Source organism: Rhinatrema bivittatum, chromosome 1 (genome assembly GCF_901001135.1).
Source record: "Rhinatrema bivittatum chromosome 1, aRhiBiv1.1, whole genome shotgun sequence".
Classification (NCBI taxonomy): domain Eukaryota; kingdom Metazoa; phylum Chordata; class Amphibia; order Gymnophiona; family Rhinatrematidae; genus Rhinatrema; species Rhinatrema bivittatum.
In genome coordinates, this window is record NC_042615.1 from 221,019,577 (window position 1) to 221,032,878 (window position 13,302).

Sequence of the window (13,302 nt, forward strand, 5' to 3'; positions counted from 1 at the left end):
CCCAGGGTCCTTCCTAGGGAGAAAAGAAAAAAAAAAGTCTGTTACTGGTCCCACGATAACAGAGCTCTGTTTTCCATCTGGTTGAAACTGCCTGCCTGCAGCCTCAGAGATGGAAGAAGGGAAAATGGGGTTGTGCAGGCGCTGGCAGGCAGCACTGTGACTGAAAACAGCACTGCCCTGGGACAGTGCAGGAGAGAGGGACTGGTTGGCATCACACTGCAGCTCTCCCACTATCACCAGGACAACAAAGTGCTGTAGACCCCAGCAGCTGAATGTACCAGTTGTAGCCTGTAGGCAAGTTAAGATTACCAGCAAAAAAAAAAAAAAAGCTGGGGTGGGGGAATTAAAGCAGGAATTTGAGGATTGGGTGAAGGTAAATGTGCAATTGGGGAAGGGGCGAGCAGCCCTGAGTGTTGGAGATTTTTTGGCTCCAGTATGACAATAGAGGCATCTATGTTCCAGGTCACATAATGTGCCTCTCTAGGGTCTGCTTGGTGTGCTTTTTGGGAGTCATTGAATCACATGGGCCTGTTTAAAAAAAAATCCCCCAGGCTGATACAATCCACCCCTGCCCCCCTGCCCCCCCACCCCCCAAATATATCTAGAACAGTAATTGCCCTGGGCTGAGATCCATGCACCAGTGCTCTTTCTAGAATCCTGCAGTCGTGAGCTCTGGAAGGTACCATATATGTCTTCCTTGAACAATGACTATGTCTCCCGCTCCCAGGGACTCTGAATGCTGCCTTTACAGTATACCCAACCCCAGATAAACCAGGTAGTAGAAGATCTGACTCAGGGTCTGAATTGGGCATTTTCTACCTGGCAGTGCACAGCACTAGTCTGGCCCAAAGTTTGCTTCTTATGCTTGATTTATACCTTTCAGATGTTGGAATGTCTATTATATTAATGTCTTTTCTCTCCTCTAGGGTACATATTTAGGTCCTTAAGTCTCATGTTATATGAGTTTTAGTGCAAACCCCACACTATTTTAGTGGCCTTTATCTGGACCACCTCCAGCCTGTCTATATTCTTGCAGAGATGCAGCCTCCAGAATTGGATGCAATATTCTAGGTGAGGTTTCTTCAATGACCTGTAGAAAGGCATTATCCCTTCTTGATTCTTTTGGTTATGCCTCTCGCCATGCACCCTAGCATCCCTCTGGCTCTGGCCATCTTGTCACACTGTGTTGCCACCTTGAGGTAATCATATGATGACCTCAAGCTCTGTCTCTTGATTGACCCATATCAATGTCTGACCCTTATCCCCACAACTATGTACTTCTCCCTTAGATTTCTGTACCCAAATGCATGATTCTACATTTTCTTGTTCAGTGTTAAGCACTTAACAACTCCTTGAGCTTTCTTAGATCAGTTCTCATCCTGCCTATTCCCTCAGGAGTAACAATTCTGTTGCAGATCCACAAAAAAAGCAAATATTTCCTGTTAACCTCTGCAATAATCTTCACAAAAGATACTGATCAGAAACAATCTCAGGACAGATCCACGAGGCAATCTACTCACCACCTCTCATGCCTACAAGTGAATTTCATTTACTATTACTCCCTATTGTCCAACAGCTTGAGGTCCATCCCCAAGCTACTCAGCTTGTTTATGAGGCTATTATGTGGGACAATTTCAAAAATATTTCTAAATTACAAGTAAACCAAATCCAGTCTCTCAATCAACAATCCCGCATCCTCTTTAAATCCCTGACCATTATACATAAAGCCTTATATTCCCATCACTCCAACTGGCTGGCAGATCCCCTCCAATTTGCCTGCTCGATTCGACCGACAAGGACCACTAACAAAGGGTCCCTCCATGTGCCATCTCTAAAGAAAGCACACCTCACAGCTACAAGGGATCGGGCGCTCTCCATTGCTGGACCTATGCACTGGAACTCACTCCCAACCCACCTCAGACTTGAACCTTACATCACCAAATTCAGAGCCCAGCTCAAAACCTGGCTATTCAAACAAGCCTTTCCCCAACACCCTTGATGAATATTGAATTGTGATGGATCATGACCTGAATTTGACTATGACCTTGTTCTTATGACATTATAGTTCACTTGTTGTTTGTTCCTATGCTTCTCTGCTCTCCTATTGGTTTTTTGTACCCCCTACCCTTCCCCTGTTACTTGTAATTTCCGTTGCTTTTGTTCCATGTAAACCGAGGTGATGTTTTGACTAACATCGGTATAGAAGACTTTTTAAATAAATAAATAAATAAATAAATAAATAGCAAAATTGATTTGATTTTTTGACATGATCTCGCTCTTGTAAAACTATGCTGCCTTGGATCCTTCAGCCCTCCAGATTCCAGATAGTTTATTATCCTTTCTTTCTATAGAATCTCCATTCATTCTGTCATTACCTAGGTAAGATTAACTGATCTATAGGACCACATTTGCCTTTCTCCAGTCCCATAGCACCACTTGTACTTCACAAGTCTCCTTTTGTCTCCAAAGATCTATTGAACAGATCCTTCAGTGTACCCATTAGATTCTCCTGGAGTTACCTTAAAATCCTAGGACGTATCCCATTCAACCCCATAGATATGTGCACTTGTATTTTTTCCAGGTGCACACAATCCCTTTATTTCGTAAACTTTTCACCCTTTTCACCCTCCGCATAGTTCTCCTTTTCTCCTCTCAGAATCCCAACTCTGTCCTTCCTCCTTTCTCTGCAATACCTGAAAAAGGTCGTCACATTGCTTTACATTTTTAGCTATCTTTACTTCCATTTGTACCTTTGCCATTGTGACTACTTTCCCTGCCTCTTTCATCTTAACCAGATATTCTTCTCTGAGCTCCTCGTTCTGAGATCCCTTGTACATTTTGAATGCCTTTTGCTTTTTCCTTTTCTGACACCTTTTTTTGAAAACCATATTGGTCTGTTCTTCCTCTTTCTTTTATTTACTTTCTTAACATAAATATTTGTTGGTCCTTCTAGGGTACCTTTTAGTTTATCCCACTGCTTTAGTACTTCACAAGTATCCTCCCACCTCAGTACAAGAAGCTTGGATTTTACACCTCCTTCGCCTCTCATGTACTGACATCAGTGCAGTTGGGTCACCAAAGTCAAACTTTTATTGGTTTCCATACAGCATTTATTACCAGCAAATAAACAAAATTAAAACAAAAATTAAAAGGTATATGAATCAGGCAAACACAATAATAGGCAAAAGTCCAACCATCAAAGATGAATAACCAATAAGAGGAGAAAAGACATAAAAAGTTTCATAATGTCCATATAGTTCAATGTTTTATTATGTTTACACAAGCAAAATATTCAATGTATCAGCATCAAGCTAAAATGTTTATATCAAGAAATCAACAGTCCCCCGACACGAGCCATTTTTCGTGAGGACTGCGTCAGGAGGAAGCCCAGACGTTGTGAGAAAACTCGATTAAGAATTACAATGAAAAAGCATTTAATCCCCAAAGCAGTTCACCAAGGATTGCTAAGAATCTCAGAGAGACCTAGCCAGTTCAAGATTTTAAACGAGGCAGACAAGATGATGCTGACAGAGCCCTTGCTTTGGGGATTAAATGCTGTTTCACTGTAACTCTTAATCTCATTCAAGTTTCTCACAACCTCTGGGCTCCCTCCTGACACACTCTTCATGAAACACAGCCCGTGTCAGGGGACCGTTGATTTCTTGATATGAACATTCTGGCTTGATGCTGATACATTGAACATTTTGCTTGCCTAAACATAATAAAACATTGAACTATAAGGACATTATGAAACTTTTTATGTCCTTCCTCCTCTTATTGATTATTAAGGTATATGAATCAACCATTATATGCATTGAATAAAAGTTACATTTTCTATCAATTTGGTAGTACCAGTCTTCAATTGACACTTTTTATTACCTTGATGGAGAATTTCTCTGACTAGTATTATATTGGATTTATTGCTCCCTGAGATGTATATGCTTGCTCAACTATATTTTATACTACAAATAACTGTCGTTCACTGCCTTGGAATACATGTTACATTTTGTAAACAATAGGCAAAATTGTTAAAATACTCACCGATATCATGATTAGTTGGGTCAAACAATGAGTATTTATCATACAGGATATAGCGGTCTATTTCAAATGACTGTGTCACATCTGTTGTTGTATTAAAGAAATGCTGACCCAGAATCACGGTAACCGTTGATTTCTTTGGGCTAAAGAAGAAACAGAAACCCACTGAGTAAGCTTAGGTTGTAGAAACTGTAACAAATATGTCCTGCTCCACAGGATGTGCTCCGTTAACATAGTCTGAAACGCTGTGCGACATAACATGCAGCAAAGATTCTTTCACAGATCATTAAAGACAGAATCATACCAGCTGCCGAAAAGCAACTAAATGAGAAGCGACTAGGATTTAGAGGAAAAAAATGGTATTTATTGATCACAACTGATATCTAAAAGAATGATTCAAAAAAGAAAGATCTATTTCTTTATTGATAACGATAGAGCAAATCACAGTAAACTGGGGAAATAATGTATATTGCCTTGTGCTTATTGGAAAGGTAATTGCTAATCTAAATAAATAAATATATCATAAGACTTGCCATACTGGCTCAGATAAAAGGTCCATCAAGCCCAGTATACTGATGCCAACAGTGGCCATCACAGGTCACAAATATCTGGCAGGATCACAAGGGGTAGATAGATTCCATGCTGCTTATCGTACTACAACAACTACTTAACATTTTTATAGTGATAAACGACATAAGAAGAACTGTACAAACATACAAAAAGACAAACCCTGCTCAATAGAACTTACAATCTAATAAGACAAACATACAGGACAAGAGACCTAAAGTATAAAACAAGACAATGTTTAAAAGGAAAAAAGTTAGTTAATAAGACTAAAAGCAGACAATCAGACATAAGATTTAAAAGTGGTTTCAAAAAGGTGGGTCTTTACATGGGATTTAAACATGGCAAGAGAGGGAGCATGACGCACCAGTTAGGAAGACTATTCCAAGCACACGACACAGCCAGGTGGAAAGCAAGGAGTCTGGAATTGGCAGTAGAGGAGAAGGGCACAGATAGGAGTGACTTATCTTATGAGTGGAGTGCAAGAGGAGGGGTATATAGAGAGAGATAAGAGGATTTCTGCAACTTCACCTTAATAATGGTTTATGGACTTTTCCTCAAGGAACTTGTCCAAAACTTTTTTAAACGCAGCTGCACTGATAGTTTCACCTTATCTTCTGGCAAAAAATTTCAGAACTAATACATTGACTAAAGAAATATTTTCTTTTATTTGTTTTAAATGTATCACCTAATAACTTAATTGTGTGTCCCCTACTCTTTGTACTCTTTGAAACAGTAAACAACCAATTAACATATACTTATTCTACTCCACTCATTATTTTATAGACCTCTATCTTATCTCCCCTCAACCATCTCTTCTCCAAGCTGAAGAGTTCTAACCTCTTCAGGTTAGAACTCTTCTTTTTTTTTTTTTTAAATTATATTTGTATTCAACTTTTATAACATTTAATTACATATCACAGCATAAAATAAGAATAAGGAAAAGAAAAATACATTTCTCAAGCATCATAGTCCTAGCTGTGAATAATAATCTAAACATTTGATCATAAGAAAAAAAGAGAGACTATGAGGGGATCATAAATATCAAGAAGCAGTATACATATAAAAATATGAGGTATTAATCAACGCTACCCCTAATTCTATTTTACCAGAACAATAGAGGTACATTTAGGGATGAGTATCCAAGTATTGCCTTAACTGAAGTGTCTGACTAAAGATATACTTATTCCCCTGATTTATAACAATACATTGACTATGTCGACATAGGGCAAAAGTAGCGCTGGCGCCATTTCGAATATTGGCAATACGGCCCGCGTGCAGGAGGTCACTCCCGGACCCCTACTGGACTTTTGGCAAGTCTTGTGGGGGTCAGGAGGGCCCCCCAAGCTGGCCAAAAGTCCCTGGGGGTCCAGCGGGGGTCCGGGAGCGATCTCCTGCACTCGTGACGTCGGGTGACAGGAACCAAAATGGCGCCGGCGCTACCTTTGCCCTGTCATATGGTAAGGGCAAAAGGCCACCGGCCCCATTTCTTTTAACGCAGCCATGGCCCGAGAGCGGGAGATCGCGCCGGGACCCCCCCCCCCACTGGACCCCAGGTAATTTAAAACATTTTGGGGGGCTTCGGGAGGGTGGGGGATTTATTTTAAAGGGTTGGGGTGGGTTTTAGGGTGCCAGTTTTCCCGCCCTCCCCCCTCCCCCGATTTATGATTTTTTGACGATAAATCGGGGGAATTGTTATTGTATCGCGGCTCTAACGATTTTTGACGATTTAAAATATATCTGACGATTGTTTTAAATCGTCAAAAAACGATTCACATCCCTATTGAATAATAGAATTCAGTCCTTGGAGGGTTCCAAAGCTATACTTATGGAGTAACTGTCTAAACTTCAAAGTAAAGTGGAATGTGATTTGAGTAAGCAGGAGGCAGTGGTTAAAGACAATATCTACATATCAACCAACTGGAGAATATTGAGAATTTTGTGAAGAGACAAAATGTACAGTTTCTAAATTTTCCTAAGCTACCCTTGATCTCTGCTCTGCTAAAGGAATGTTTAAAAGGTATTTGTTGGAGGTGCTTAAAGTACCTGACCAACCAATCCCACCAGTTTCAAGGACATAGTATCTTCCTCCTTTAAAAAAAAAAAAAAAATAAACTAGAAACTGGGGGGAAGGGGTCAGCAGGAATAGTCTCCTGTATTTTTTAAGAATAATTTTGATATTACTATTTTATTTGAGAATTCACATAATGCTCTGGTTAAATCTTTACCAACATTAATCCTTCTTCAAGCAAAGTTCAAACCATGTTAGCCATCATAATAAGCACTATTGGTTTATTCAACATTCTTTGCCTTCTCAATACTCTATGGCTTTAATAGATTTTTGTCCATGAAATAATTTTTTTTAGAAAGTTTTTTTTGCAATTAAAAACACTTATCTTAGTTAAGCAATCGGTTGATATAATCACCCCGACAGTCTGCATTTTGAATTAAATTTCTATATCAGGGAGCCATCAGAGCCGTAGAGTTAACTAGTCCATTACATCAGTCACTTATACGTGCAATTGTGATAGTACCTATTATAATAGCTGACGTGGTTTGATCTTTGCATGAAGAAGAATTCATGTTGGTATCTCACTGTGTTCCTTCATTAAGTTGTGCACACTATTCTGGTTAAATCTTTGACACTGACAGTTTCCTTGGCATTGGACCCAGACACAGACTGGCTTCTAAAATGTTTTACTAGATGTTGCTAAGCAAACTCAGAAAAAGCATAAGCACTTTTTGTTAATGAGACCTAGGTGTAATCCCTGTGATGTTTGAACCTGGATATTAGTTCCAGAGGCCATATCTCAAATTTCTCTTTTAATTGGAATGCTGTTATTATGCCAAAAGATGAAATTCCAGGGTTTTCTGCATGGGGGGAAAGTTTCCTTTCTTTTTTTTATAACTCTATTTATTGGGTTTTTCGCATATTCCCATGGATGGGACCAGTAACATACATCAGTTGAGAATGAGTACAGAGCATACTTTGTTGTACAACATGAATCAACATTATAAGAACCCGAAACCGAATGTCACAACGTATACGGGAAAAAAATGCAGGTACAGTACAGTAGTGCTATTTTACATTTATCAAAAAGATAACCATAACATACTGGGAAGTGCAATACTGGTCGAACAAACGTTCCCAATGCCAACAATACCCCACCCCCCCCTCCCCCTCCTCCTCCATCCCCCAACCCTACCTTCTTCTCCGCTATCCTCCCCCCCTGTCCCCCCCTCCCCCCCGCTTGGGTGTACATTTGCCAGGATCTCAAGGGCGATCGGTAATGACCGACATAGGGCACCTCAGGTAGCCCGGCATATTACACTGGTTTAGGTTGTACGTATGTAAGAAAGGGTGCCCAGATTTGTGCAGTGTCCGAGGAGCGAGAAGAGGACTGGTGATTACTAATATACATTTCATGGGTAAAGAGTCTGAGGAACAGTTTAAACCACATATCCCATGTAGGGCCTGCGGTGTCCAACCACTTAGTAAGTATCACTTTCTTGCCTATGAGAGCCGCCTTAAGCAGAAATGCCTTCAAAAAGGCCCTCCGTGGACCAGGCAAAAGATCCCGTTGTATAACCCCAAATAACCAAAATTCAGGTGATTGTGGAAACTGGCAGTGCCAAAGTCGTGTACAGAACAAACTGATCTCCTGCCACAAAGATTGGACATGTGGGCATGTCCAAACAAACATGTGTGAAGGTACCTGGGGAGAGGCCACATTTTTTGCACATAGGGGAGTCACAGAGTTGAGCCTTAAATGCTTGAGTGGGGGGGATAAACCCTTGCCATAAAAATTTATATTGGGTCTCCCGCATATCTTCACTAATGGAGATGTCATGAATGGTTACAAAACATTTCAAAAAATCTTCATAAGTAAGTTCCAACTCTTTCCAGGTGGACCATTTCTGATACAATAGTTGTAGATGACCCTTCTCTCTTGGTTGGATCAATTCTTTATAGAAAGCTGATATCTTAGGAGGTTTTTTCGGACCTGAGTGAAGTAGGTGTTGTAAGAGAGTGGTACATTGAGTATTTCCCCAGTGCCCTGGACAGGACTGCATAAAATGTCTGATTTGTAAAAAAGCATAGAAATCAGTATGGGGGATACGAAATTGTTTTTGGAGATCAGCAAAACTGTATAGGGTCCCAGTGAGTGGGTCATGCAGCTGATAAAGGAACTGGAGGCCCTCCGTACACCATCTCTTAAAAGGTGTTTCCCCAACTCCAGGTAGGAAATATCCATTATTCTGGATACGTAAAAAGGGTGTGATACCAGGTGTCTGATGAAACATTTTGCAGAGACTTGCCCAAGTTGCCCGACACGTGGTCACTAGCAGATGAGTTTTGAGGTGAGGCGGGATGTCTGAGGACCTTGCATGAAGCAAAGAGTTTAGTGAAGGGACTTCATACCAGAGCTGTAATACGGAGTTAGGTAAATAATAGGAGGAACCAAAGATCCAGTCTTGTACAAAGCGGAGATTACAGGCTAGGTTATAAGTTTTTAAGTTAGGACATCCCACTCCCCCCTGCTGCTGGGGTAGGTATAGCATCTTCAAAGGTATGCGAGCTCTTTTGCCCCCCCACAAGAAAACTCGGAGGGCATGAGTCAGTTTATTCAGATCAGATGTGGTGAGACAGATTGGTAGCATTTGCAGTGTATAAAGCCATTTTGGCACTATCATCATTTGGTAAAGGCGTACTCTGCCCCGTAACGATAAAGGTAAATTTCTCCATTTGGTATGGGTATCTATCGTGAAGGTCAGCTTTGGGTGAACGTTAAGCCGATAGATAGAGTCCAACTGGTTGGGAATGATAATCCCCAAATATTTAAGGGTGTCAGATGCCCATTTCAACGGGAACTCCCCCGCCCAGCTCTCCTTTAGAGTGCGCCCCACATCTAGTGCCTCCGATTTGTCCCTGTTAATCTTGAGGCCCGCAAACAACCCGAAACGTTCCTGTACTTGTAGCAGATGTGGCAAAGACCTGTATGGGTGAGTCAAGAATACCAGGACATCGTCAGCGAAAGCCGCCACTTTGAAGGACTGTCCAAGTTTGTCGAAGCCATGGATGTCCGGGTATAGCAGTATCTTTCTTAATAAGGGATCTATCGTGAGAATATATAGAAGGGGGGACAAGGGGCATCCCTGACGCACTCCCCTCTGGATGGGCACATAGTCCGACAACGATCCATTAGTCAGAATACGGGATTGAGGACAGTGATATAAGAGCTCTATGTAAGACACAAACTCCCCCATTATACCATAGCGCTCCAGAACAGAGAACATGTAGGGCCAGGCCACCCTGTCGAATGCCTTTTCACTGTCAAACCCAATAGCCAACGCCGGCACCCCATGGTGCTGGCACAGCTTCATTGCTGATAACAGTTTCACTATGTGACCGGTGGCCAAGCGGCCTTTAACAAAACCCACTTGCTGTTCCGTAACTAATCGCGGCAGCAGCAGTGCTAATCTATCTGCGAGAACTTTTGCCAGAATCTTGAGATCACTGTTCAACAGCGATATGGGTCTGTACGACTCTGGTTTTTGCGGGTCTTTTCCCGGTTTTGGCAATACTATAATATTTGCAGAGTTAAAATCTGAGGGGAAACTCTGGTGTAACAGACCATCCACATAGAAATTCGTCAAAGGGACTGTCAGGGGGACCTTCAGTATCTTAAAAAAGTCGTAGGAGTAACCGTCAGGCCCTGGCAATTTACCCGATGCCACATCGGTGATGACCCGTAGAACTTCGAAAGTTTGAATGGGGCGGTTGAGAAATTCCCTCTGGGAAGATGACAAGCACGGTGTATGCAAATCCGAAAAGAAAGATTGTTCCGCATCTCCCCCTAGGGGGGGGTCCGCAGCATAGAGAGTGGTGTAAAAAGACTGGAAGACTGTCCCAATAGCCTTAAGATCTGTGACCTTCTGTCCCTGAGGGTTTAACATGGCCTGTATCGCAGTTCGGGCTCTAGCCCTGCGCACAAGATTGGCCATGGGCTTCCCTACCTTATTCCCATAGCGAAAAAAATTATGTTGAGCCACCTGGAGTGCGTTACTAGCTCGTTTGTGTAAAACTGTGTTGAGCTGGTGGAGAAGGTGAAAGTAGGCCTGCCGATGGGCTTCTGAAGGGGCAGAAAGAAGCGTGTGCCTAGCTAGTTTGGTCTGAACATCTAAGCGAAGGATATCCTTCATAAGGCGTTTATACCGGGCGCTAACAAAGCTAATTATTTCGCCTCGTAACACGGCCTTCCCCGTTTCCCAAAACAACTGAGGCTGGTCCACGTGTTGAGCATTATCCTTTGCATAGTCTATCCACTTGGTCAGCAAAAACTGTCGAAACTCTTTATCTCCCTTCAGATGGTTGGGAAACCGCCACCAATTGTCTCCTCCTGATTTCTGTCCTATGTTAATGACCAATGAGACAGGGGAATGGTCCGAGATAACTGGGTTCTCAATCTCTGCCTTTTCCACCTTCCCAAAAGCTTCTTGAGCCAATAGTATATAGTCCAGGCGAGAGAATGTCTGATGGGGGTTCGAGTAAAACGTATATTCCCTGTCGGTAGGGTGAAGGACTCGCCAGATATCCACCAGCCCGGTCACCTCACAGAACTTCCCCATCCCTTCCCCCCGTGTCCCCAAGCGGGTCCCACTTTGCGTAGTTCTGTCTAATGTGTTGTCCACTACACAATTAAAATCCCCCGTGGTGCACAAAAGACCTTCCCGGTGTGTAAGGAGAATGTCAGCAAATTTACTTAAGTATTTCTGTGGGTTATCAGTGGGAGTGTAGACATTTCCAATGGTGACCTTCTGCCCTCTCCATCTCCCTATTACCAACACATAATGGCCATCCGGGTCAGCAATAGTGTGCTCCACCTCTAGGTCTGCGGATTTGCTAATCAGTATAGCCACGCCGGCTTTGCAGCGAGTGGATGCAGCGTATAAACAGTCCCTCACCCAGTCCCTTTTCAACTTTTGACTCTCAAGAGATGTCAGATGTGTTTCCTGAATACAGGCAATATCCCCATGCAAACGTTTTAAATGGGCTAAGATTTTCTTACGTTTAATGGGAGACCCCATACCATGAACATTCCATGAAATTAGTTTCAGCATGAGTCATGCAAAAAGTAAAGTAAGCTAAACAAAGGCTGCTGCATTACTGCCGGAGATAGAGGGTCCCAGCCGCCCTCTACCCCCAGTTGGGTCCTGCGATACGATGTCCACAGGAACTTTCTCCCATCCTCACCGACCCGTCGCCATGCCCACAAGCACTGCAAAATCCTTTCGACCCGATATCCCCATGCCCATTCATTCATCATACATCCTAACCCCCAAGCAGGCACCCAACTCCCCCTCCCCCCCACCATGTCTACCCCCCTACCCCATTGCAACACAAAAACCATGCGGCCGAAGGGGCACTGAAAAAGGTACCCGATCCGGGAGGTCCGCTCAGGATGTCCGGGTGCCACGGACAACAATAACTTGGTCCAGATCCCCAACAGGAATCGTAACGAAACAAAAGTCCAACATGAAGTCCAAGAGAGTTCTTGAGTGCAGAACTTGTCGGGTCTTGCCTCCAGCACTTATTAGCCTCCACCCCAGGTGCGCCGCCCAGGGGAATTAGCTGATGCCCTCTCCGGCAGGACCAGCGGTCTCCAGGTGGAAATGAGGTGACATATCATATGGTAGCTAGGCCCTTCTCAAGCCAACGGGGCCTAGGCGCGCACCCGAGAGAGGCAAAGCCAGGCAGAGAAAATCATGGCCGTCACGGGCCTGACACGTGTCCCGCCGCCAAAGTGTTCACAAACGTTTTTGCCTCCTCAGGGGTCTTGAAGAGGTGGGTTATTCCTTCCCACCCGACCTTCAACGTAGCGGGATAGAGGAGGGCAAATTTAATACGTTTCTCAAAAAGCTGAGAACACAGCGGTGAAAATTTTTTCCGTTGTTGGGAAACCTGCACCGAATAGTCCTGGGTGATCCTGACAGTGTGGCTCTTGTATTTCGCCTCTGGGTTACGCCGGTAAGCCATCCAAATTTTTTGTTAATTGGTGAATTAAGGATCTTCGCGATAGCTATTCGAGGGCGCTTGTCTGAGTCCCGGCGAACCCCCAGCCTATGCGCTCTTTCAACTTTCAGTGTTCCTTGCAAGTCAGGGAGGCCCACCGCCGCAGGCAGCCATTCCTCTAGAAAGTCTCCCAGCCCTTGATCATCCACAGCCTCTGGTAGCCCTAAAAATCGCAAATTATCTCGGCGGAGCCGATTTTCCAGATCGTCCATTTTTTGTAAACATTCTTGGAGGGTTTTATCTTGCGCGCTATGTTTCTCCGTGGTGGTAGTGAGCCCCTCCTCCAGCCCAACGATCCGTTCCTCTAAGCCGTCGAGTCGCGGTTGGAGCTCCGCCAGAGAGGATTTTACCTCTTCTAGTTGGTGTGTGATCCCCGCTAGTTTGATGTCCAAGGTCGAATCCAGTGTGGCCTTGAGAGTTTCCACTGTGAGCGGGGTTGCGGACTCCGGGCTTGTGCCGCCGGGGCTCGCCGCCATTTTAGGATCCGCGGGTTTCAGCTTGTCCTTTTCCTTCTCCCTTTTTCCGCCGCGTGCAGCCATCAATTGTGGAGATTTGTACATATAATGTACAATCGACATGGGCTGTTTCCAGACAAGCGCTGCCTGTACCGATTCGCCAAGTCAGAG

General features: G+C 43.5%; 1 protein-coding gene across 3 annotated transcripts in view; it reads right to left on the bottom strand.

Moving 5' to 3' along the window:
- HGFAC (HGF activator) overlaps nt 1-13,302 on the bottom strand; it is a 150,307-nt gene that overhangs the window by 23,762 nt on the left and 113,243 nt on the right. For all 3 annotated transcript variants that reach the window (XM_029591941.1, XM_029591931.1, XM_029591922.1), the window contains one exon: nt 4,042-4,181. In XM_029591941.1, coding sequence (XP_029447801.1) covers nt 4,042-4,181 — 140 coding nt within the window. The remainder of the gene's footprint in view (nt 1-4,041; nt 4,182-13,302) is intronic.